Below are 25,411 nucleotides of genomic sequence, written 5' to 3'. Positions count from 1 at the left end.
CAGGACTCTGACAAGACTGACCCATTTTGAACCATTTGTTTCACATCCTCATATATGGAAAATGAAACATGGATGCCCCTGCCCATCGACCCATAGTTTGATTAGTTGGATCTACACAGATGGGGCTCAGCAATGTTGGGATTCATCTCCCAGTTGACCCTGGTAGGAATGGTTGGTGCAAAGGAATCGAGGTCCACCCACACAGTGTTTGTGGGACAGGCTGGGTCACAGGGAAAGGTCATCCTTTAGGTCATACTCTGGTGCAAAGCTTCTTCTGTGGCATAGCTGCTGTCGGGTGTCCACGGTGACCAAGCATGAGGTTCTGACCATTAAATGCATTAGGACAAGTGCTTTGGCGGTAGTGGGGCAGTTAAGCAGGGGAAGGAGCAAAGTTCTGGGTGGAGGTGGCTCCTGGGGCAGGAAGGATGGGCAGAATTTCAGCATGCGGGGTTTTTGGTCGTTTTTCTGTTGCTGTATAGAATACCCTGACAGAAGGAACTTAAAAAAGGAAGGAAGGAAGGAAGGAAAGAAGGGAGAGAAGGAAGAAAGGAAGGAAGGGAGGGAGAGAGGGAAGGAAGAAAGGAAGGAAGGGAGAGAAGGAAGAAAGGAAGGAAGGGAGAGAAGGAAGAAAGGAAGGAAGGGAGGGAGAGAGGGAAGGAAGAAAGGAAGGAAGGGAGGGAGGAAGGAAAGAAGAAAGGGATAGGCCTCTTTTGGCTCACAGTTCCAGGATATAGTCCATCATGTGGGGGTGTCAAGGTACCAGGAGCTTAAAGCAGCTGCTCACACTGCACTCACAGAAGCAGATGAATCATCCTCAGCAGCTAGCTTCCCCTTCTAATGCAGTCTAGGAATGGTGCTGTCTTCCTTGTGGGCGGGTATTCGTACCTCAATTAACAGTCTAGATCATCCCTCAAAGGCATGCCCAGAGGCTAACCTATGCTAAATAACCCTTCCTGTTTGTCATTAGGTGATTCTAGACCCTGTCAAGTTGATAGTACTAACCATCACGTGAGGAAGAGGAAGGGTGTTTTGGGCAGAGGGAAATAGACACAGAGAAAGTGTAGAGCTAGCAGAATACAGGCTCCCTTGGCAAGATCTCAGCTCATCTGGCTTCAGGTGGGGACACTCCGACTTCGAGTGCCCTCACAGTAGTAGAGAAAGTAGCAGGGTCATGAGTGTGGCTTTCACTCTGGAGGTGAATGATGGTGTGATCTGTCACTTGGGCAGAAGAAGCTGCTTTCGGAGATGACTGGTCTGCCAGGCATGGCTGGTGGGGTCAAAGGCTGACAGGGACAAGGGCTAGGCAGACGCAGGAGCCCATCTGTTCCTGTGCCTGAGCCTCGCTCACACGTACTTTCAGTCCACTTGAGTTTGTCTTCCACTCCTTCTCGGTCCAAACGGTCCTAGTGCATACCCGCTGGTCCTGGCGCATTTCCTAGTTCAGATTGCCAAGCCCACCTAAGTCATCAAGGGCTGCTGTTTGGTGCTACCTGGACTTGGGTAAATCTCCACATGTCGTGGACATCTTATTTCCTCTGGATTTTTATAAAGAGAAACAGTACCTGCCTGGTGTCTCTCAGAAAAGAAGCGGAAGTGAAAAGATGTATAGAAGTGTGCTTCCAGGCCCCACTCCCGTAGAGAGTGCTCATCTTTGTCAGGCTGTAGGAAAACCCTTCCCCGGGGCATTAGAGATGCCTCTGCAAATGGAGGTGATGTGTCAGCTGCAGCTGTCAACACGGTGCCATTGAAAATTCATGCTGATGGGGCACAGATTGACGGGCCTGCTTGCACTGCCATCTGTAAATCCACGGTGAAGGCAATATTGGAGGTGGTTGGGTGGGGTGGGGGACTCCCTTTCTGTAGCCTGTTCCAATTTGCTTTCTAATTGGTTCTAGCCTGATGTGTATGCTGGGGTCAGCCTGTCACCTTTCCCTTCACAGCTTTTCTAGACCTTGCAGATGTGCTTGCTGGCTACTCTGGATATTCTAGGCAACTTCTAGCTTATGACCTTGTCTGATAACCCCCCTAACTTCCAGCTTTGCACCCCCTTCATTGTCCCTGAGCATCATCTCATCTCAAGCCCACACTGTTCTGCCCCTCTCCCCTCCAAACCCCATCTGGGCTTGAGAACATCTGCCGACCGTTCTGATTTCCGGCTTTGCTGAGTAAAGTCAAGTTTAGTGCTTAGGAAAAAGACACAGCACGTGCTCACAGAGAACTAACTGTAACCTCTTCCAGGATTGTGTTAGACATGCTATCACCCTTCCTGCACCCCAGTATCTGCCACCTTTCTATCCTAGCCATGACTGCCAGCTTAAGTGCCAGAATTAGGAGTCTGAGCATAACTTTCCCTTGCTCAAAGAGCCTCCCCAGCTCCTATTGGCTCTCACTTGGGCCCAGACTTTACTGTCAGTTAAGACATTTCTACTTTCATCCAGACCAAATGGACCAACTCTATATTGTGTTTCTCTTTCCATACATCTAGCACTCCTGGCAGGCAGAACCACTTCCGGTTCTATGTGAAGACTGGTTCCGCACACCTGACCTTTCCATAGGCTCTACCTTCTGCCCAGAACTCTTGCACACCTCCTTTCCCTTACTTGCATTTCAGGGCTCAGCCATCAGTGCCTTCAGCCACCGCTAAAGCTGTCTTCCTGCCTGACATCTCACAGCATCCGTATAGCCAAACTCACTCTGGTCAAATATCCCTGTGGCGGCCTGGGCTGGGATTGTTCTTGCTTTGTCTTCATTCTGGAGTTGCTGCAGGCAAGACAAGGCTGATTCATCATCGAATCTCCACTGGGCCTCCCGAAGTACACTCCCCCCCACCCCCAGCAGTGAGCAAGTTCAGAAGAGATGGCAATCTCAATGGTTTGTCGTTAACATTTGAATTGAAAGACTACTGAATCAAAATAAGGGTATCATATATTTTTTTTTTATGAGAACAACATGATCATCTGTTTTTTCCCTCAAAGTCTCTTTCTATCAATTTTCATCCCACAGAGCTTCTGACTTTCAAAGTACAGATCGTGATCTCTCAGAGGTGGCAAGTCAAGGCACCTTTTGATAAGCTCCCAGGATTTATGAGTTTACTGTAACTCACCTGCCTCCTCCCCATTTCTGTCCCCTCATTCTTTCCATGTTGGAATTTTCCTGTATCGGAGATATTGCTAGGAAAAGGCAGGCAGAGGCTGTGGGTGGGAAATCATTTGGTTATAAAGAGCTATTTCTATAATGGGATCTGAGCTGCCCCTGAGTGCTCACCCGGCTTTTCTTATGCTCTTGCCTGGAATTAGCTTGCTCCAGAGATCATTTGCCACCTAGGCTCGAATGAAGTTCTTCTTCTTCTTCTGCAATGAAGTTCCACAATTGCTTTTTTAAAAAAGATTTATTTTATTTTTTGTCTTCCATTTGAGTGCACACACACACACACACACACACACACACACACACACACACACACAAGCCTGTGGTGGCTAGAAGAGGGTGTCAGATCCCCTCCCTGGAGCTGGAGCTGCAGATGGTTATGAGTCACCTGATATGAATGCTGGGGATTGAACTTGGATCCTCTAGAAGAACAGCAAGTGCTCCTAACTCCTGAGATGTCTCTTTAGCCCCAGTCACACAATGTCTTTGGTCACTGTGGTCATCTTCTCATAATGAAAAATGGTAATAAAATCATTCTTCACGCCTAAAGGTGTTAACGGTGTCCTAGGTACTTGGCCAGAAATTGGAGTGCACAATCCAAAAGGACATTCTCCACACCACCACATTGATGGTTAGACTGGGCAGGTAGTGCTTTACAGAGAAAGAAATGGGAATTCCAAGTGTTGATGAAGTACCTAGAAGTTCAGAGCCCCTATTTGTGGTTACTCAGCAAGAACTGAGAGCAGGGAGCTTTATGTTCATTTCAAATCGCCTGTTTTCCCACGAAACAAGGGGCTTTGTGCTGGAAGCCTTGTGTTCAGGCTCCTCTATCCTTACTTTCAGACCTCTGGAAAATATCTTTCCTTATCTTGGCTCCCATCTCACTTAGCCAACATCCCAAACATTGAATTAAAAAGCAAGACTCTGGGCTTTGGCTCAAACCTGGGCTCCACACAGGCTAGCAACAGCAACAATGGACTCAGAGCCCTGTAGTTGTGACTGCATCCTAAAGGGGGCATCAGAACACCTTCTCTACCCATGCAGACTGGAAGCAGGTATACCAGATGACCCAATAATTCTCAGGGTTTACTTCCCTACCCTGGGCTTGCCTCTTCCTGGCCATGTAGAGTGTCGTCAGGCAACAGAGAAGGCTTGGCCATGGTGGCCTAGATTTTTGAATCAGGAAGGATTTGGGAAGAAAAGTAAATGGCTAAAGCTATTATATAGGCATGATAAATATCTTAGGTAATGATGGGTTTTGACTTTAATATTGAGTCATATAAATTCTCTGTAAGCTTCAAATTTACAAAAATATGGATGTGTTTAAGCAGAGAAAGATATCTATAATCTACCCAGGCCTAACTGCTATTAACATATAAGTGTGATCTCTCATTTTTCATGTTATTATTTCTACAAAATGAGCTTGTAGTACATGCTGCTTTATCTTTGTATCTATATAGAGACTAACATGCAGGGAGTGAAAGCACACATTGTATGTGGAAAGATCAATGAATTTTTTTACATAAGTGTGCATCCATGTGGCCACATGTTTACTGTTCTAGTTGGCAATGTGAACCTGGGAGAGCGGGGCCTAAAAATGAGGCAGACTAAAGACTCATGCCACATCCAACTTTATTCAGAGCATCAGACAATTTATACTCTGAGGGCTAAGAAGAGTCACCTGAGTAAAGTATACAGTCACAAAGACAAGCCACGCTGGCAAAAACGTGTTTTCCCATAAGGCATACGAATAACAACACCTGAAGTAAACTCACTCCTATCCACTCCACCTGGGAGGAGCATGAAAACACATTCCAAGAACAGTTCTGTGTTTTGAAGAAACTGAGGTCATGGGACTCTTGTCTTGTTTTCTTGGAGTTGTCTCACAAGCACTCAGAATGCTCACTGACTCCATTCTTGGACTGTGTTCCAGCAGCCATGCTTAGATAAAAATCCAGAATATTCCAAGCTCTCCAACAGGTTCTGTATGCGCTTCTTACTCAACATGTCCCTCTCCTCCACACCTCCCCGAGGTCACCATTGTTCTGCTTTTTGTTACCATATGGTATTTTTATTTCTCGTTCTTTTTCCTACTCAGTGCTAACCATCAGATCACTCCATGTCACTCACCCATCACTCATCATCCCCAGCACTCACAATGGTAGGACAGGATTCTATGGTATTGATAAAACCATACATTTGTTAGATGTTAGGCATATGTTTTAGAAATATTGCATTGTTTCTCACTCTCAGAGAGGTCAGGCATTTGCCATCAGGAACTCTGGAACAGGCTTCAGGGGCAGTGAGGTTCGATCTCTCTGTGTGATTTTTTTTTAGGGGGTTGGGGAGAAGCAGGGCATTGGCCTTTGGCTTCCATGGATCATTCCTTAAGCACCCCTGGGCTCTGTGGAACATTCTGGTGCTAGTCCTTGCCTGTGTGTGAAAGGGCATCTGATACCCTAGCTCAGTGATCACATGTTGGTGTTGACAGGACACAGCAAAGTCTAGGATGCTTGTTCATCCCAATTTATAACTTTTTCTTAGAAATTTCTAGAAGAAGGAGCTGAAAAGATGGCTCAGGGGTTAAGAGTACTTGCTGCTCTTCCAGAGGATCTGGGCTCAATTTCCAATACATGTATGGTGGCTCACAACCATCTCTAACTCTAGTTCTGGGGGATCCAGTGGCCTTTTCTGGCTCCCATGAGCACCAGGCATACAAGTACACAGACATAAAAGTAGGCTAAACATTTTTACACATAAAATAATTTTAAAATGAACAAATAGATACAAGTTCTTTTAAAACGTGAAACACATTTCTGAAAGAGAAGAGGCATCCATGGTGGTATGTGCCTCTCCTATGGACTGTCACTCATTCCTCATGGTTGTCATTCGAGATAGCTGCAGTGACCATCTGCATGTGACTGTCATCAACATTGTCAACAACTGAGAGGTGAGTGGACAGAAGAGAATGTGTGCATTAATGCAGGAGCCGGGATTTGAACCCCCCAGGCTTTTTGATTCTGAAGCTTGTGTTTCCCACTCTTCCAGAGCCTCAGGAAACGTGTGAATAAATACACCAATGAAAATGAGCCAGTGAGCCAGCCACCCGACTGTGCTGAGTTCTTGAGTTTAGAAAGGATGCTTTTAATTTATTTTATTTTTCTTTATGTGTATGTTTGGGTGTCTCTCTGTGTGTGTCTCTTGCATTTGCAGAGGCCAGAAGAAGGTGTCAGATCCCCTGGAGCTGGAGTTGCAGATGGTTGTGAGCTGTCCAGTGTGGGTGCTGGGAACGAAACCTGAGTCTTCTGGAAGAGCAGCAAGCCCTTTTAACTGCTGAGCCATCTCTTTGCCTTTTGCATTATGATACTGGGAGGGGAGTGATCTTGCATCTACACCCTTTGGACACTTCACTAGAGGACTCACATGCTTTTGTGTCATGGACAGCCAGTGTCAGCTGTCAGTGGTGACACAGAGTCTTAGCAGGAACTAGATTACACACATTATGCTCCCACCCAGGGTGCCAGATCTCTCCGATGTCAGTCACCTGGGCATGCTGTTGCGCTGCGTAAGTAAGGAATACTGCCTTTGTCCCTTAAGGACAGGTTAGCAGTGTGTGGTGGATCGCAGGCCAGTGTGCTGCAGGGAAGAGGAGGAGAATATGAAGAGGAGTTCCACTCCCTTTAAGAACTGTCCAGGAAATTCTAGAGAACAGTTCTGCTTCCATCCCATTAATCTGCTACTTTGCCCGTTTATGGGCCAATCACAGTATCTACTTCATAGGGCCTCACTGTGAGGGCCACATGAGTGCCTGTGAGTACAGCTCCCGGAGTCCTGTCTGCCAGGGCCGTAACAGTTCGAGGCCAAGCACTCGTTTGAAATAATTGTCTTTGTACCTTGCCACAATGCGGACAGCGACCAGGACTGATAATGAGTCACTGTTGGGCTTGCAAAGGTGGCTCAGCTGTTAAGAGCACTTGCTGTTCTTCCTGAGGACTGGGGTTCAGTTCTCAGCACCCACACTGGTGCCTCACAAACCGCCTGTAACCAGAAGAGGACCCACCCTCTTCTGGTCTCTGAGAGCGCCTGCATACACATAGAAACAGGCAGACACATACATATAAACACAAATAAAAATGAAATACGTCCTTTGGAATAGAAAGTGGAGGACAGCAGCAAGACAGGAGGAGGGAAGGAGAGGACCGCCTCTTAGTGAGTGGCCAGATGTGAGAGTACCAGGCTGAACAGCTGCTTTCATGGTCTCTTTAACCTTTCACAGCTGTATAAAGCTGCTGCAATCATGGTCCCCATTTTATAGATGGAAGGCCTTGGGATCAGCAAAAGACAGATCTCCTTGCTGAGATCCCTCAGCTAGGGTGGAGAGGTAGGGGTTGGTATCCAGGGGTGTATGACCACCAAATCCAGGGCCTTGCTTGTTACATTTACCACTGCTGCGTCCACTGGGGTCTCCCCATCTCTGCATTTAATCTCCTTTAGAAATAAATGGTCAGGCTGGCCATTGAATCAGCAGTCCATTTGGTATTTCTACATGTGCTGATCCTGATGACGTTGAATTCCTTTATTGATAGAGAAATATGTAAACGTTGATGTTACCTGCCTCTGTGCCGTCTGAGGGTGACGTCAGGAATGCTTTTGTTAAGCGTCAGGCCTCCACTATCCTTGCAGTTAAAAACAGCGCATCTTATTGACATTTACATGCTATTTTGATTAATGGCAGTGACCGAAGAGGTGATGGCGGGGGACAAACAGACTGTGGAGGGAAACAAAACTGTGCCCGGTGTTGGTTTGAGTTCCACTGGTGTAGCCAGTGGAAATCTGTAGCCAGTGAAGATTTTCCATCTCTCTGAAAAGTCATAGTCTCAGGCCACCCACGGGGACCCTTTGTTCACATTACCAACCCATGTGCATGGTCGACAGGCAGAGAAATAGATCTGGGTGGTGAAGAACCCTCCCTAGCAAGTCTTTACACTTCAGCTTGCTCTCAGAAAACTCCAGTGGTTTGAACCCCCCTCCCGGCATCCCGGAATGAGTCTCCACCTGAATTTTTGCTGTGGGCTGGTTCTGAACTGACAGCTCTTGTTGAGGAAAATTTCTCCCTAATCAGTCATGCCTGGAGATGGTGGGAAGAAAATAAGCACGGCGAAGATGAAGCGGGAGAGCAAATTAGCAATGCTCTGGAAGAGATGAGCGGGGAGCAGAGTGAGGGAGCAAACAGCTCCCCGCCTCAGGCTGTGGCTGGGGACACCTTCATCCTGCAGGCGGAAATTCAGGGCCCAAGTGGCCCTTTAGGGATGTCTATGAGGTTCTCATCCAGAGAAAACGACTGTAATGATCACGATTGGTTGGAATCCTGGCAGATGGTGGAAAGAGCTCTACTTACTTGGGTAATTAAAGCGGTAAGGATTTGCATGGTTGATTTGAAGGATCTCGAGGCTGCGGATGCCCGTGTGTGGGGCGGACTGGGATGGAGCACCTCCTTGCTTTAGAGGATATGCACCTGGCGCCAGTATGAGCGGATGGGGGCAGAGGCTGTTCCCACGCAGGCTCTGTCTCCAGCTCTCTGGTCCACTTGTGGGACTGATCAGCCCAGCAGGAGATGCAGAAAGGTGAAGCCTGCTGTCAAACCCAAGGAGAGAGACTTTTTCTTTCTTTTGGTGGTCCAGACACAATTCTCTTGGTTACTGTGATGATAGAATATGTATCATTGCGAGTCGTGGATGTGACTCAGGTGCTGAAGTACCCTTTGCCTGTTTAGCACGTGGAAGTCGGCAGCTGGATCCCCAGCACTATCAAAGGAAAATGGTTGGTGGCGTTAGAGATTCAATTTAGGTGAACTGTTATATAGAATCCTTGCCATCCTCCTGTGAGTGAGGTAGGGTAGTGTGGCCCAAGAGCCACGGGCCAGGCCTGCATTCAAATCCCACTTTTGCTTTGGACAAACTGTAATGATTTGCTGGTGTTTTGGGTTCCTTAAGAGCAAACCCCTTGCAGACCTCCCCCCTGCTTCCTCTGTAGAGGGGATAGTAGTCCAATCTCCTTTGAGATGGAGATGTTGATCAATGATGGATGCAAAGAACTGTGTCATATGTGGGTACCAGGCTCCTGAGTGATGACGACCATATGTATTATGTGTAGGAGGGAAAAACCTCCAAGTATTGGGTTGGAGAGCAGCTCCTTGTGTTTCCTGGGTGGGTGATGGCCATGAAATCCACACGGTGTTCCCCAAACCCCAAATCCAACTTGCCAGCCACAGATGATGCCTTGATGTTGGTTCCTCCTGGGTTCTCTTTGTTGGCAACTGCCTGGGAAGCAGAGTGAGTCCTGAAGAGGCTGTGTTTGAGCTTTCTGAGGAAGTGGAAACTTCCTCTCAAGGTAGAGAATAGCCTTGGGTCCCCTTTGGCTTGTCCTGTTGGGAGAAGGTCTGAGAAATTAGGAGCCGATATTTTTCAAAGGGGGTACTTTAGTCCTGCCAGCGGAAGTGTAGGGTCTTCATAACAATTTCTGTATTTGTTTGTTTGTTTGTTTGTTTATTCACTTGCTAGGCATATACTCTACCGCTGAGCTACAACCCAGGCCTCCCATCCTTTCTGGAAAAGTACAGTCTTTCTCTGTGACCCAAGTTGGCCTCTTACTCAAAATCCTATTCTGCTCAGCTCTCTGAGTGCTCTAACTACAGGCATGCACCGATATCCCTGGCCTAGGGGCTTTTTATTATTTCTTTCCCATTCCAGGGGAAGCTGAGCCACTGTCGGTTCCCAGCTTTTGAAGTCAGCCTGACTAACATGTGCCAAGGGTTCTGCCACTCAACCCTGAAGAGCTGAATTGAATCTTTCTCCCGTGTGGAGATGGCCAGAAAATTCCCTCTTCTAGTCTGTGTGTGACTGTTGCATAAGAGTATGTAAATGGATCCATGAGGGTCTATGCACAGGCTGTCCTTGAATCCAGTGTGCCCGAGGAGCCCACTCACTCAGCAGCCTGGATGGGACTGGGAGAGCCTCTGCAACTGCCTGGGTGATGGTAGTGCCGCCTCCTGAACATTTGATCTCTCTAAGCAACTGGAGTCGCACACTCCACTGGCAGGCAGCGTCTTGGCTCCAGGCAAGGTCGGATTATCCTTACACTGGTGACAGCAGCATCACTCTGGGGAGGCAGTGAGTTTGACAAAAATGTGCTGTCTTCAGCAAAGGAAGAGGGATGCCCTGGCTCACTGTGGCCAGCAGAAGGATAGGCGGTCTCCTTCCCTGGCATTCTTCCTCATCTCTTTCAGGCCCGAAGGAAGGAGGAGGAAGGGGCAGGAGTGGAGGTGAGATGGTGGGAGGGAAGAGAAGCAGTAAGGAGAGAAGGATTGAGACAGATCTGCAGGCACACCTCGTTATTCACCACTTCAGTTAACCAAGACTGTCAGGGAATTTCACATACCTCCCAGCTATTGCGGTTCACGTTATAAACTTTTCCAATTACCTGAAATCTCACTTAACTTAAATTCCAGCACATCCCCCGGGGCATTCAGATCATCAAAGTTTGCCTGTTGAAAGTGTCCCAGGGAGGGGGGGGGATGTGATGGTGAGTCTGAAGAAGATGGATCATAAAAACAGTCGTCTTCCAGGATGGCATTAGAATTCTTAAGCCACTGGTTTAGGATTGCTGGGTCGTTAGCTAGAAGTTACAGAGGCCAACACCAACATAGCAAAGGGCCCACGCACTGGGAGATGCGCCCATGGAGGATGGGCTTAGGTGGGCAGGATGGTCTTGGACCTAAGGCTTGAGGGAGGCATGTGGGAGGCTGGGATTACAGGCAGAGACTTCAGTAAAAGGCAGTATACTGTGACTGCCCCGCATGGTGTTTTACTCTGGATGTCCAACTCATATCTTTAAGAAGTTAAGGACATGTATGTGTCTCTCTAAGGGACAGTCCTGGATACCTGTTTGGCAAATGTGCAGGGCTTAGAAGGACAGACATGGGGAAGGGACTGTGTTAAGTGTCAAAATGTCAAAACGCTAATCCCGTTTTGATGACTGTAGGAATTCGCCCACATTCTCTCCATGGGTACACTATGGCTTGTAGAACTGTACATTTCCCCCTGGAACATGAAAATCTTCACGAGTATGTAGCCTCTTGACCTTGTAGTGTGAAACTGTCATCTCCAAAGTTCACCTTCCAGAATAGAACAATTGTGTTACAAGAAAAAAAAAATCACAAAACATTCTTATAAAATAATTCCCATAAAATCCCTAGTTTGTGTTTTGTGTTGGGCAGCATTTGTAGCCATGTTTGGACCATGGGTTGGACACAGCTGTTAGAGATTTAGGCAGAATATCAAATCGATGACTGTCTCACTAAGATATGTAAATTAACACTAAATGTATATATCTACATATCAATGTATGTGTACATTCGCTTACTGGGGACTGAAGCTACACATCTATTTTTTAGTATGTTTGGGCTCTCACTGTAGGTTAGAGCCTGTGCTTGTCTTTGGGGATTCAATACTGTATGTGAAAGGCCTGGTAGCAGAGGACAGAGGCCTAGAATAGGCAACTGGGCAGGCACTGTGTTGCAGCATGTGCATGTGTGACGTGAGCATGCTTGCACACACCCCATCCGTTCCCACTTCATCTCTCATCGAGGTGCAGCCAGAGTTCTGTGCAGCCACCAGGAGCCGCTCTTCCCTCTACTTGGAGGCTTTCGGGACAGGACACTTTCCCCAGCACTGCATAAACTGAGAGAGAGAGAGAGAGAGAGAGAGAGAGAGAGAGAGAGAGAGAGACAGAGAGAGAGAGAGAGAGACAGAGAGACAGAGAGAGACAGAGAGACAGAGAGAGACAGAGACAGAGAGAGACAGAGACAGAGAGAGAGACAGAGAGAGAGACAGAGAGAGGGAGAGAGACAGAGAGAGACAGAGAGAGACAGAGAGAGTTGGGTGGGGTGGGGAATGGCAGGAGGCTTTAGCAAATCAAGCACGTGAAAGAGCAGCTGCAGTCACGTTAGAGGCAGGCTATAGCCAAATACTGAGGGGCTTTGGCGTGACAGTCGCTTTAACATTCAGAGTTTTGTTTTATTTTTTAGTGTTGTTTTCTTTTTTCTTTCTTTTCCTTTTCTTTTTTCTTTCTTTCTTTTTTTTTTTGGAAGGGTAGGAGGGCCACCAAGATGGCTTTGTGGGTAAAGTTGCTCGCTGTAAAGACTGATGATCTAGCTTGATCCCTGGGTCCTACATGGTAGAAGGAGGCAGCCGAACATTGTCCTCTGATGTGTGCGCGCAATCTCTCTTTCTCTAAATAGATGAAATGAGTGAATGATTAATTAAAAAAAAAAAAAGAGTGGCAGAGCCTGATTTATGCTTTTCCAAGAATGTGGACTGGGCAGGTAGGGAATGCAGAAGAGGCTGTGGTAAGAGTCTGCCCAGACATCACAGGGCAGAGCCACACAGAAGTTTCAGAACAAAGAGGTGGCTCTTTGGAGTTGGAGAAGGTGTGTTGATTGTTGAGTGCTGTTTACCCAGTGCTTCTTGTTGGGTAGGAAGGAGGGGCATGAAGAGAGATGGGGCAGGGGGGAAAGAGGGCACTAACAACAGAATGGAAAGGAGAGGGTGACCTGGTGTGGTCAGCGTCCCGTGACTGTGGTAAATACTTATCAAGAGAGAGATAAACAAGAGAATAAATATCTTATCAAGAGAGAAGGGTCTTGGCATTTTGAAGACTGCATCCATGGCCAGTTGCCCGCATTGCTTTTCAGCTTTAGGATGATGATGGTGGGGAGGAGGTTGGAACAAAGCTGCTCACCTTATGGCCAGGACTCAAAAGAGCATCTTACTCTACACCATCACTTCACACTGTATGTTCCCATGACCCAAGACCTCCCACGAGGCCCTGCCTCTAAAAGGATCCACAGCCTTCTAATATTGCTAAGCCAGAAAGGAAGCACATGGGTCCTTGGGGGGACATTTAAGGTCCAAACTACCGCTCTAGGGGACAAAGTACCTCCAAGCAGAGTGAGTTTTCAGGTAACAAATTTGGGGACTATCCCTGCTCTTGACCCTCAGCTCTGGGTGCTATCCTCTGTCTGTGAGGCTTTCTTGGGATAGCAGGCATGCTCGTGCAGGGTGGAGGAAAACCAGCTGGATTCCTTCACTAAAAATCATAAGGACCAAGAGTCCCTCCTTGGTGGAAAGGGTCACTTGGCAGACATCCTCCCCTGACACTGAGCTACCTCCTCTCTGGGCCGCAGTTAGCCAGTCATAAAGCTGTCCAAACCCTAATGTAGTATGTCAGATAGTCGTTTAATTATTATGGTCTTCCTTGTAGCAGTTATGATTTGCTTTATTGCAGATAGCAGGGAATGGGTAGATAAAAGCCACTCAATAGCCCAAACTGTGGGATTGGGTTCTTAAGGTGACGAGTACGACTACCTTCACTTGTGGGCGTGAATTAACATCACACATGAGTTACGAGTTCAGCTTCAAAAAAGTAATTGAAATGCAATTCAAAAGAAATCTATTTTTGAGTGGATAATAAAAATATTTCACGATATCTAGTATACATGCCAGAAACGGGGCATATTTTACGGAGTTCATTCCATTCGCTTTTCCTGGATTGCCTGGTCTGCTTGGTGGATGGCATTTTCCTCTCTCCAGCTGGTAGGTATGTACCCACCTGCAGCTGGAGGAGTCCCAACAGCCCACAACTGTCATCGGGTGACACATGTTTCTGCACCTGATCAATAGCAGCTCAGAGGTCAATGAAAATAAAAGGGATTGCTGGAAAATAGCCATCATTTATTTTTCAGCCTTTAATCATGAGCCATGAGAAAGTTCCAGAGCCTTAGCAAGGTTCAGAAATGGTCAGTAAAATGGATCTTCCCTGAGTTGGCCATTTTCTCAATTCCCAGTATTCATGTCTCTTTCTCAGAGCTCCTTTATTGGGAGACTATTGTCACTGGCCAGTCTGTCTACCGCAGGACTGTGGACAAGAGCCCTGCAGACAGAAAAGATTCGAACACTTGGAGCTCAGCTCACCCTTTTGGCAATTTCTGACCCAAACTCTGCTGTAGCGATACCTGGTGGTGGGTGCTCTGGGCCTTGCCCTCAGTGTCTACAGTTCCCTCTCTACCTCCCCTCCCTCTAATCTAAGTCTCTCTTCACTAGCCAAGTCTCCAAGTGCCAATATTCTTCTAGTACATTCCTATGTTAGAGTGTCTGTCACTGTCAACCCCCCCCCCCCACCAGAGCATCCTAATTTCTGAGTGCAGGTGACAGTGCAACCCTGCCACCTCCTACCTTTGCAATCATTAGATGATTGACCTCTGTGGGCTCGGAATCTTCCATTCTAAAAAAGGGGTTAATCTCACTGCCTGTTAGTGAGGTCCACCACGGGGAACAAATACAGCACTCAGCATAGAGTGGAAAACGGTGAGCTTGCCATAGTGGTGGCCACTGTTACTATTACAATAAAAAAAGTCCTTACTGCTTCTAGGAATGCTGGACACATGGCAAACATTCAACAACCAATGTCTTTGCTCCTTCCTTGAAAATAAATTGAGCGTCTCCAGTCTCGAAATTGGAAAGAGGGTGAAAAAATCCACCGTTCCTATTCCATCTATGAACTTGGCCAACAGAGTTATTACTTGACTAGAGAGCAATAGCAAAGGAATAAGGGGAATAAAGGCGAATCCCCTGGCCCCACCCAAAGGGCTAGAGAGTGGAGCATTTTCCTGGGTTTGTCCTGCTCACAGCCTTTGTAGAGTGGTGGTGGCAGTCGTGTGACTCAATGGCCCACCAGTATGATCCCTCTATCAGGTTCTGTGGCTGAGGCCAATTCCTCGTGTGTCTGGTTGTCTGGAGAACACCCTGTCTAACCACGTTGTATTAGACAAGGCGAAGACAGACCACATTAAGAAACAGCCGAGTCAGAGTGTTCTCCGGAGGCCTGCTGGGGAGATCACACTGCAGAGTGCAACGATGTTGGTGTCCTGAGCCCCAATGTCTTTTCCTCCCACTGTGGGCTGCATGGCAAATTGTGCCCATGCTGTGCAGGCCAATATGATTTACCCCCTCAGATGACAGGATAGAATTTTTCCCCATGAAAAGATTCTGAATGATCTTCCTCTAGTTAGAGACCCCAGGTTCCTCATTCCTGGGAGAAGAGAGTCTGAACTGCTCAGCGAAATCTGCACCCTTAGACCTCATCTGCCTCTCTACCTTCACCCCAAATAGCCTCCTAGCCAATCCCACCCTTGCCGCTCACGGTGCAGCTCCAGTGTCTTTAGGAGGCCCCACACCTTTGTTTCCCTGCTAGAGCTCTGTTTGCTTCCTGTTGCCTGTCATAGTAACCTCTGACCCCGCAAAAACCTCTGACCCCCTCTCCCTGACCTGCAGGCTCCACATCACATGTCACCCCCCTCCTCCAGTGAACACCTTCACTTCCAAGATTTCCCCACTTGTCTCACCCCAAGCCATCTGGGTGGAAGTCATTGCGATTACAGTTAATGCGTTAGATGTTTCACAAATGCTAACTTTTAAAATGCCAACCCTGGGAAGGTGCTGTTTCCATCTTTATTTGAAAAGCAGGGAGGCTGGGGCGCAGAGTGATTAACTGGCTGATCACAGAGCTAGGAAGTAGTAACGCTAAGACTGGAGCATAGACGTGCTGGCTCCTTCTGCCGAGACTTCTACCATGACTGTATCCTGTGTGGTCCCTTGGAGGGAAGTTTTTATCTATCTCCTTTAGTAATGTCCAGGGTACAATAGTGAGTAACTAGTAGTTAGTAATATACTCTTCACATCATCATCATCATTACATGCCCGCTGTTATCATAACAAAACCTTCAGGCATTATTCTGAATTCATGGTCTTTCTTTCTTTTTTTCCCCTTACTTGTCAAGAACTTGAAGCCATTTGCTATCCAGAAAGAGCCTTGAACTTGGAGTGAGACAAATACCCAGTTTGACTAGCTTTGACTAGCCAGCTTTGGATAAGTCACTTCACCATGCTGAGTCTGTTTCCTCATCCGTACACTAAGGAGTCTGGTCTAGGTGATTCAGAGCCAGGAAATATGTAGAATGGGGGCATTACCGCATATGCCACAAGGTCTGATGAAGTTCTAGATAACATGTGAAGGGTCCTCATCCATCGACATGAATAATGTCTATGTACATACATTATTATCTCCTATTCATGCTATATGTGTTATATATGTGCATATAGTAGAATAAAGGAGAAAATTCATATATTATATCATTGACAGTGTTATACCTTATACATGTATATGTACATGCACATGTATTGATCACCTGATGTGTACCGTGTATTTTTCTCAGCACTGGGAATCTGGAAAGAATAAGATGAAGTCTCTACTGTCACAGAGGAGATGCTAAAAGTAACCACTCTCTAAGACCAAGCATAGCTCTAGACCAAGTCATAACACAGAAAGGACAGGAAAATCAGGCAAGGCCACTCACTGGCTTAGCTTCTCTGTTGCTGTGATGAAATACTCTCACAGAAGCAGTTTAGGGGAGGAAGTGTCAATTCTAGATTGCAGTTCCAGGCATAGTCCATCATGCTGGGGAAATCAAGGCAGGAGGAGCTTCTGCAGTCTGAAAAAGAGGACAATGAATGTGTCTCTGCTTCTGTTCAGCCTCTGCTGTCCGCTGAAACACTCCAGGGTCCCTTGGGTCTTCCCATACCAATTAAACCTTTGCATCTTAGAAGCGCTGACATTTCGTTCCTGGATCCTCGACGCTGCTTGTGGATGCAGGTGGCTGTCTAAGACAAATCTTCACTCTGTTAGCTCTGCACTCAGACCCACTTGGGGCTGTTTTGTAAGTGAGGCTTCAGCCTAAGGTTTATCCTGCTGATAAAAACAGATAGTGTTGGGCTAAAGTTTTTGACAACTAGTTCTCTAGGCTACAGCCAGCAGAAGAAAGTACGGCTGAGCGATCACTTTCTGGGACCACACTTTTCTCAGTGTGGCTTCTACTTTCTTTGAATATATATGTGTGTATGTATGGGTATGTGTATGATGCATATGTATACTATATATATATATGTGTGTGTGTGTGTGTGTGTGTGTGTGTGTGTGTGTATAAGCTTTTTGTAATAAAAATCCCATCTACCCCAACTCCTCTGTCAGCCCCAGACCCTCCCCAACATGTCCCCTTCTCACGTTCATGCCTTCATGTCCTCTTTTTTCTCTTTGGTATACCACTGTGTCCAGTTAGCGCTACCTTGTGGAGTGTTTATGGATCTGTTGGGCTGGCTCCTGTGCGGCTAGCCTTAGCTATGCTGAGCTCATGAGTGTAGCAGTCAGGCCAGCCTTTCCCGGCGCTCCTGCTCCTCCCCATCATCCAGCTCTCTCTGCCCCCTGTGCGGTGACATTTCCTGAGTCTTGCTTCAGGACGAAGCTTTAACTGTCACCTCTGCCATGCGCTTCGGGATGAACCTGCAGAACTCAGCGTCTCAAACTCTGGGCCACCCTGGCTTATCAAGGCCTCCGTGTCTGGCTTCTACCAGGTTCCACAGAGCCAGAAGCTGGAGTTTTTCTACTGCCTCTCACAGCTTCCAACTTGGACTGTGCCTTGGGAGAGAGATGCTTTTCCTCTTGGATCACTCAAGGGCAGGGAACCTGAATTTCTGCTTTCTCAGTACGAGGTAGCCTTTGCTGTCCCCTTCATGAGATGGGTGTGCTAGGCAAGCTTACCTGCTGAAATGTCTTGATACAGTTGAGATCCTCTTCCCTGAAGTCAAAGACACTGGACATCTTTGGGGTCTCAGGTATGAATCCTGTAAATGGAGTCTTGGTACCACTGATGCCCAAAGCCCTGGCAACTGGGGCGGCTGACTGGGGAAAGACGAGGACAAGGGCAGATGGGTTAAGTGGCGGAATGATGCTTTCCCCTGTGAAATCTCAATGCCTCCCTCAGGACACCGCAGTTCAGGGTTACAAGCCACTCACCTCTGATATTTACTTGTTGGGGACTTGACTCTTGAGAAATCGCTGTGGCAACAGGACCACTTTGCGTCACGCAGACAATGTCAGAGTCTCAGAACCTAGAGCGTTTTAAGGCAGGATTCCAACCTCATTACTGTGGGGAATAAAATTCCACCAAGGTGAAGTGTCCTTTCTCAGAACTCAAATCTGCCTCAGAACGCCTTTTCTTTCCCCTTTGTTTTTGAAACTAAGCAATTACTTTTTTTTTTTTAAGGGAAAAAATGTGCTAATGCACAAGACTCTTTTTTCCCCCCTTTCATTTATTTGAAATTGAACTTAACAAAGTCGGTTCTGAGCAAGCACTATATATGAGTAATGCTTTTTGTCCGTAAAGAGCATTGGCTCAAATGGTAGGGGAGTGCCGGTTCTTGCTCTGCTTTGTGCGAGCGCCCACAATGACAAAGCGCTCGTGTCAGGGTGTATAATGAAACTATAAATTGTTTTCATGAATGCTCTGAATTTGGTCTTTTATGGGGAAAATTCAAAAGGTATTTAGTGCCACATTTCACATATGTGAATAACGCCAGGCAGTGTAATATATCCAGTCAAAGTAGAAGCTTCTCCAGGCTCCCACGGGCCGCTGTGGTGGGACTGTTGGCTGAGCTTCGTTCCTGGTGCAGGGCAGGAGGGAGACGCAGAGATATAAAATGCTATTGCTTGACGGCAGGAGTCCCGGCCAGTGGCCTGGCGGTTGACAGAATTCAGAGTGTGGCCAAAATACTTACTCTCTGGTGATGGATGGGTGCCTGTGTTCGATCCTAGAAGAGGGTTAACCCATCAGAGCAGAGTCAGTGGACAAATTCTTCAGGGGAAAACGGCTGCTTGGTTTCCTGGGTGGGATTGATCAAGGTTCAAAGAAAGAGTTCTCACAATATTTGGGGTTATTTTTATGATCAACAGCATATGGACTTACCCTCAAAAATTTAGAAAACACAGAAGAGCATAAGGAAAAGTTTTAAAACTTGAGGAAAAGAAATTACTACTGGTTGGGGATTTAGCTCAGTGATAGAGCACTTGCCTAGCCAGCACAAGGCCCTGGGTTCGGTCCTCAGGTTCAGGGCGGGAGGGGGGGGAATTACTAGTAAGAGATGATTCCTATCAATATTTATAAATTTTTCATTATATATCTTTATGTATATCACTTTGTGAAATTTTAATAAAATTGTATGTAATATTATATATATGCCATATTAGATAAATCTGGGATCCAGACATCTATTTATCCTTATATGTAATTTTAAAAATAGTCCTATTTTATTATTATTATATGCATGTGTATGGTGTGTGTGTGCCACAGCACATGTGTAGAGGTCAGAAGTGGAAGGTGAGAATTGGTTCTCTCATTGCATTGTGGGCTCAGGTTATCAGATTTAGGCCATCAGCATTTGATGGCAAGTACTTTGACCCCCTAAGCCATCTTGCTGGCTTGTAGTTCTACCTTTTAACTTATTTGCAGATAAATTATTATATCTGCCTCAGTGTGTGAAAGTTCACAGACAGCTAAGGTTTGGCTCTGTCTTGAGAAAACCACGTGCCAGGCAATGTGGCAGCCTTTCTGTCCACATGCTATTGGTAAGTGTCTAAAAGTGTGTGATTCCTAACCACGGAGAAGGAGAGAACGCGGAGCACAGTGCACTGGGGTTGTAGAAGCCCACCTGCCATTTCTGACCAGTGCTCATTTGTTCTACAGTACCTGGTATGTAAACGGAAGCTGGAGAGCAAGAAGGAGGCCCTGCTGATCCTCTCCAAGGAGCTGGACACCTGCCAGCAGGAGAGGGACCAGTACAAACTCATGGCCAATCAGCTGCGAGAACGACACCAGTCGCTGAAGAAGAAGTACCGAGAGCTGATTGTAAGTCTGACGCTGGAGAGGCAGCTGGTCCCCTCTTGAAAGATGGGAAAAAGGGATGTGACGATGTGCTCTCTTCAAAAGTGACCCCTTCCCAACAGTTCACCAGGTAGCCAGGTATATGCCTGTAACCCTGGCTTGGGATGTGGAGGCAGGGGGATCAGGAATTGGAGGCCTTCCTTGGCTACATAGTGGGTTAGAGGCTTGATAACTGGTCACAAGCAAGCAAACGAAAAACCCAAATCAAGCCAAACCAAAGTTTATAAGTAGAAATGTGCACACCACAGATTTCCTCTACAACCTACTCCACATGTATTCACTTCCAGGCTGCTGGATCTATCACATGTGAAGATGCTCATGTCCACATGTGTTTGCTGTGGCTGTTTCCCTATTAGTTCGTTGATATGAACTTTCCTTGAGATTTTAAAGAGTGTTAATATCTTAAATCTGTGCTAATATAGAGAGGCTACCAGCTGCACATGGCTGTCCAACTTAACTAAATTAATTGGCATTAAAGAAAATGAGAAACTCAGTTCCCCATGGCCCTGTCACATTCCATGGGCTCAAACCCCACAAGTGGCTGATGGCTGCTGTATGATGAGGGTTGAGAGCTCCCATGGTGGCTGCTGTTCTTTTCTGCCTCGGCATGGAGTTCTGCTGGACAGCATGTGCCAATGCTGTCTAAAATATGCTCTCTTTATCCAGCACTTTGCAGTGAAGGCTTCCTAGACCTTATACCCAGGCTGAAGTCACCTATGTTAGTCAGGGTTCTCCAGAGGAACAGACCTTATAGAATGAATACACATACACATACACATACAACACACACACATATTTAGAGAGAGAGAAAGAGAGAGAGAGAGAGATAGAGAAGGAGGAGGAGGAGGAGGAGGAGGTTCATTAGAGTGGCTTACAGGCTGTGGTCCAGCTAGTCCAACAATGGCTGTCTACCAAGGGAAGGTCCATGAATCCAGTAGTTGTTCAGTCCACACAGCTAGATGTCTCAGACTCCCAAAGAAGCAGGCTCCAAAGCCAGTGAAGGAGTGGGCTTGGCAGTGGGAGTGAGAACACGAACAAGCAGGCAAAGAGAGAGCAAGCTTCCTCCATCCAAGTCCTTTATTTAGGCTGCCAACAGAAGGTACGGTCCAGATTAAAGGTGGATCTTCTCGCCTCAACGATCTGCATAAGGAGTGGCTCTTCTCATGTCAAATAATTTTAAAAGAAAAAAAAGTCCCTCCCCTATGTGCCTAGCCACTGGGTTTTAGTTACTTCCAGATGTAGTCAGGTTGACAACAAGAACAGCCATCACATCACCTCTGGAGCCTTGGCATAGTCCTCATGGTAGGGACACATCTGTTATAGTGATGACCCTCCCCTCATTCTAGGTGATTCAGTTTTCTTTGGGGTTCTTATGGATTTTTTGAAGGATGTGAACTAGAAGTAGCGGAGCAGTGCAGCTTCACACCCCGGCTTCCTTCCTCTGTCGATGCGATCCCTCTCCTCGGTCAACACGCTGTTGCATGTGTCCCAGACTGGTCTAGAACTCATCATGTGGTTCACACTGGCCTTCAACCTGTGGACTTGTTGTGTTCACTTCCCAAGTCCTGGGATTGCAGGTGTGCGCCCCGTGTCTACTAAGTGTAGGCTCTGTTGTTAACATTTCATCATTTGCCTGGGATTGCAGGTGTGCGCTCAGTGTCTGCTAAGTGTAGGCTCTGTTGTTAACATTTCGTCATTTGCCTGGGATCGTTGAACTGTCCTGCAGTAGAAACAGAAATATTCTCCAAGTTCAGATAACTTGGGTAGGTATGTGAGTGGTGTCTTTGTAAGAGAACTTACTTAGCTGGCTATGGTGGCACATACCTGTAACCCCAGCACTTGGCAGGCTGAAGTGGGAGAATGGGAAGTTTGGGGCCAACCTGGGCTACACAGAGAGATGCTGTCTTGTTAAAACTATAATAATAATAATAATAATAATAATAATAATAATAATAATAAAAAAAAGGTGATCATTTGGTGAGCATTTGTTCATTCTCTTGAGATAGTTATGTTCCCAAAGGCAAAAAATGGGAGAAGGACTCAACTTTTATAAGTCAAAATTCCCAGTAGAACTAAAAATTCTTAGTATTATTTATCTGAGCAAGTCAGACTTCCCTCCCTTGATTATTCTGCCCGTAAGTAATATGCAGGTGTGTGCATATGTGCATATAATGTGTGTGTTTATGTATGTGCATGTGTACATTTATGAGTGTGTATGTGTGTTAGAACATATATATATGTCCCTTGTGTTCCTGTGCATGTGTGTTTACATGTATGTGTGTATGTGTGTATAAATGTATGTATGTGTGTTTTCATGTGTGTGCCTGTGTGTATATGTGTGCATGTTTATGTGTATATGTGTGTTTGTGCGTGTGTGTGTACACGTGCACATGTGTGTGCATATGCAACATGTTTATGTGTGTATGCCTGTGTGTATATGTATGCATTTGTATGTGTGTACATGTGTATTTGTACATGTGTGTGCCTGTATATGTATGTATGAATGCCTGTATATGTACCTATGAATGCCTGTTTATGTGTGTATACATGTGTGTGTGCATGTGCATGTCTGTGCATGTGTTTATCTGTGTGCATGTCAGTCACTATTCTTTTTATTCGATTTCAAAGAACTTCAACCAAATGAAACACTATTTCAGTTTATGTTCTGCTCAAAAGTAATTTTGACCCATCTAGATTTCTCTTTTAGAAACATCATTTTGGAAAATACATGTTTGATCTTGATTGGAGCCGATTCTCTGGGGTCCCCTATCAAGTGGTAGTTATTTTTAAAGAGTTGCCAAGCTTGCCTTCTCACCTTACTAGCTGCATGGCTGATGGGGATTGGTCTGAATTTAGAGTCACGGTTTGGCCCAACTGAGGGTTGATTCTGTGGTGAGGCTGGGTTTATTCTTAGGAAGTGAAATTTTGTATTTGTTTCCTTGCAGGATGGAGATCCATCTCTTCCCCCTGAAAAGAGGAAGCAGGTAAGGTTTCTTCTCAGCAACTCACATCGGGGTGACTGTTAACTTGACACAGTTCTAAGAATTGGGAATCCTCAACTGTCTAGAGAGGACTTCCTGGAATCTTTTAAGATGCTGGGGGATGTGGCTCTAAGAGGGACCAGGAGAGGCAGAGGGACACTGAGCACAGAGGGGTACTGAGCAGAGAGGGATACTGAGCAAAGAGAGGTACTGAGCAGAGAGGGGTACTGAGCAGAGAGGGGTATTGAGCATAGAGGGATACTGAGCAGAGAGGGACACTGAGCACAGAGGGATACTGAGCACAGAGGGACACTGAGCACTGCCCAACAAGGTGTGGGAGTCACCAGCTAACTGAACCCCGGGGCCTCTGGGAAACTTCCCTTGGGAAGCTGGGACCTGGGTGCTCAGTAGAGGAGGCTGCTGCTCAGCTGTTGAGCTCTTCCCCTTCAGACTTTTAAACACGTCTTCCATCAAAGCTCCCAAGCTGACTTCTTAGTTTTCTCTGCACAGCAGCCAATCCTGTTTAGTGATCAACCCCCTTTCTTACTTCCTTATGTATCACGTGACTGTTCCCGATCATCCCGCTTTGATCCATGTTGCTTCCGGTACAGGCCTGCGACTGTCCTACCCGATTCTAATTGTTTGGCCTTGCTGCGCTTTTCATGTCTGTTAGTCCATCCTTTTGCCTGAGTTCCTTCTGCTCCCATTTCACATTTTCTTTCTTTCTTTCTTTCTTTCTTTCTTTCTTTCTTTCTTTCTTTCTTTCTTTCTTTCTTTCTTTCTTTCTTTCTTATTTTTTAGATAAAACTGAGAAATGTTTTATCAATTCTTCTTGTTCTCCTCACACAGATCCTATTGGAAATTTGTGAAAATTGTTTCATTAAACTGCTGAAAGTGAGCATCTAAATTTTCTATATGACAAGAGAGGGTATCTCAATTTAATTTCTTTTAAAATTCTTTCTTAAATGCTGTTTAACAGTAAATTGATTAAATCTGTTAATTTATGGATTAATTTGAACTCACTCCTACGCGTGCGTGAAAAACAGTGATCTTTCTCCCATGACAGTTTTCTTAGACTTCCCTTCATTTTGCAATTTTTGTAATTTGCCTCATACTGTGTGTTAGAGGTTTTATGTGCCCCGATGGTGGTGATGTTAATGGTGGTACATTTTGTTATGGCAGACCCCTTCACTAGAGCAGGACTTCAGACTGGTGGGTATAGACCAAGATAAGGCAACTATCTGTCCTCAGTTTTAAGAGTTACCCCAACGTCCTGTGTTCAGAGCTGACGGGTGTCGGTGAACACAGTTGATTGTTAATGTACAAGGTTTTGCATATAAAATGTATAGGTTCATTATCTTGAGCTATCTGATGCTGGTGAACAGTGTCAAGCACACACACACACACACACACACACACACACACACACACACACACACACACACACCCCTTTTATCTTTAAATAGCACCGCAGTCCACATCCACCTGTCCAGGCTCTCACTCGCACACTCCTTCCCACTCTATGTGACTAGCTTATAATGCTCCATGTTTGATCTAAAGCCTAATTTTTCTGTGTGGCTAATTGATGTTTTTTTCTAAACAAAATTACATGGGAGTTTATCATTACTGTTTAAAAACTGAAATCCTTAATCTTGGCTTGCTGGGTGTTTTCGATAGCTGTCGACAGTCATCTTCCCCGTGATTTCAGAGTTTGTTAGTATTCATGAAGGAGGCTTCCAGTTTTAAGTGCGTTCGAATTCTGTGACTTTATAATGACGCATTTACATTGACTGAAGAGAATCCGATGAATTCCAGTAAGTCTGTCGAGCCGCATCCTTACCGTTCTAAAAATACAAGTTCAAGGTGCCAAACGCGAGCCCCGGTAGCTTTTAATACGGTGCTCCGTCCCCAACCCTTTGGGAATTAACCTGATGCTGAAGCTTGGGCTGAGCATCCTTCCTGCCTGGCTTGGAAGTCACTGACTAGCCCCAGGAGGTATAGGATGGGGTGCCGGTAAGAGAATTCTGAATTGTGCCCTGCTCAAGGATGTGACAGCCTTGTGGAACCAGACACTCTGAGATGCTGCAGGTAAAGGGCTGTGTGGTCAGCAGTCTCCTGAGGTGGTGGTGCCTTTTCTCTCCTCTGAGGCACCTTTCGCAAATACAAATGCAGGGTACCCAGGTAAACTTGAAGTCAGACAGCCAGTGAATACTTTCTGAGGATAAAAATCCATGCCTCGCGATGTTGGGGACGCACATACCAAAGTGTAAGTCATCGTTTACCTGAAGCTCAAACTCAGCTTACCTGAGAACTCCATTTTTGTGGCAAGCGTCAAGGCCACATCCTCTTGTGGTCAACTTCCTTCTATGGCTGTATCCCCTGAGCAGAAGGGACA

The 25,411-nt window shown here is 46.2% G+C and overlaps 1 protein-coding gene across 4 annotated transcripts in view; it reads left to right on the top strand.

Annotated features, from left to right (window-relative positions):
- The window catches only part of Ccdc149 (coiled-coil domain containing 149), a 95,807-nt gene that overhangs the window by 12,406 nt on the left and 57,990 nt on the right, over positions 1-25,411 (top strand). Inside the window, exons 1-3 of one of the 4 annotated variants that reach the window (XM_052734924.1) lie at positions 8,275-8,561; positions 19,838-19,999; positions 22,981-23,019. In XM_052734924.1, the coding sequence (XP_052590884.1) occupies positions 8,349-8,561; positions 19,838-19,999; positions 22,981-23,019 (414 nt within the window). In that variant the 5' untranslated portion in view covers positions 8,275-8,348. Of the gene's footprint in view, positions 1-8,274; positions 8,562-19,837; positions 20,000-22,980; positions 23,020-25,411 lie in introns of those variants that run through there. The other 3 variants (XM_052734923.1, XM_052734922.1, XM_052734925.1) reach the window with 3 other exon arrangements.

Source organism: Peromyscus californicus, unplaced genomic scaffold, assembly GCF_007827085.1.
Source record: "Peromyscus californicus insignis strain IS unplaced genomic scaffold, ASM782708v3 Scaffold_13__1_contigs__length_99412109, whole genome shotgun sequence".
NCBI lineage: Eukaryota > Metazoa > Chordata > Mammalia > Rodentia > Cricetidae > Peromyscus > Peromyscus californicus.
This window is presented reverse-complemented; position numbering and strand designations above follow the sequence as displayed.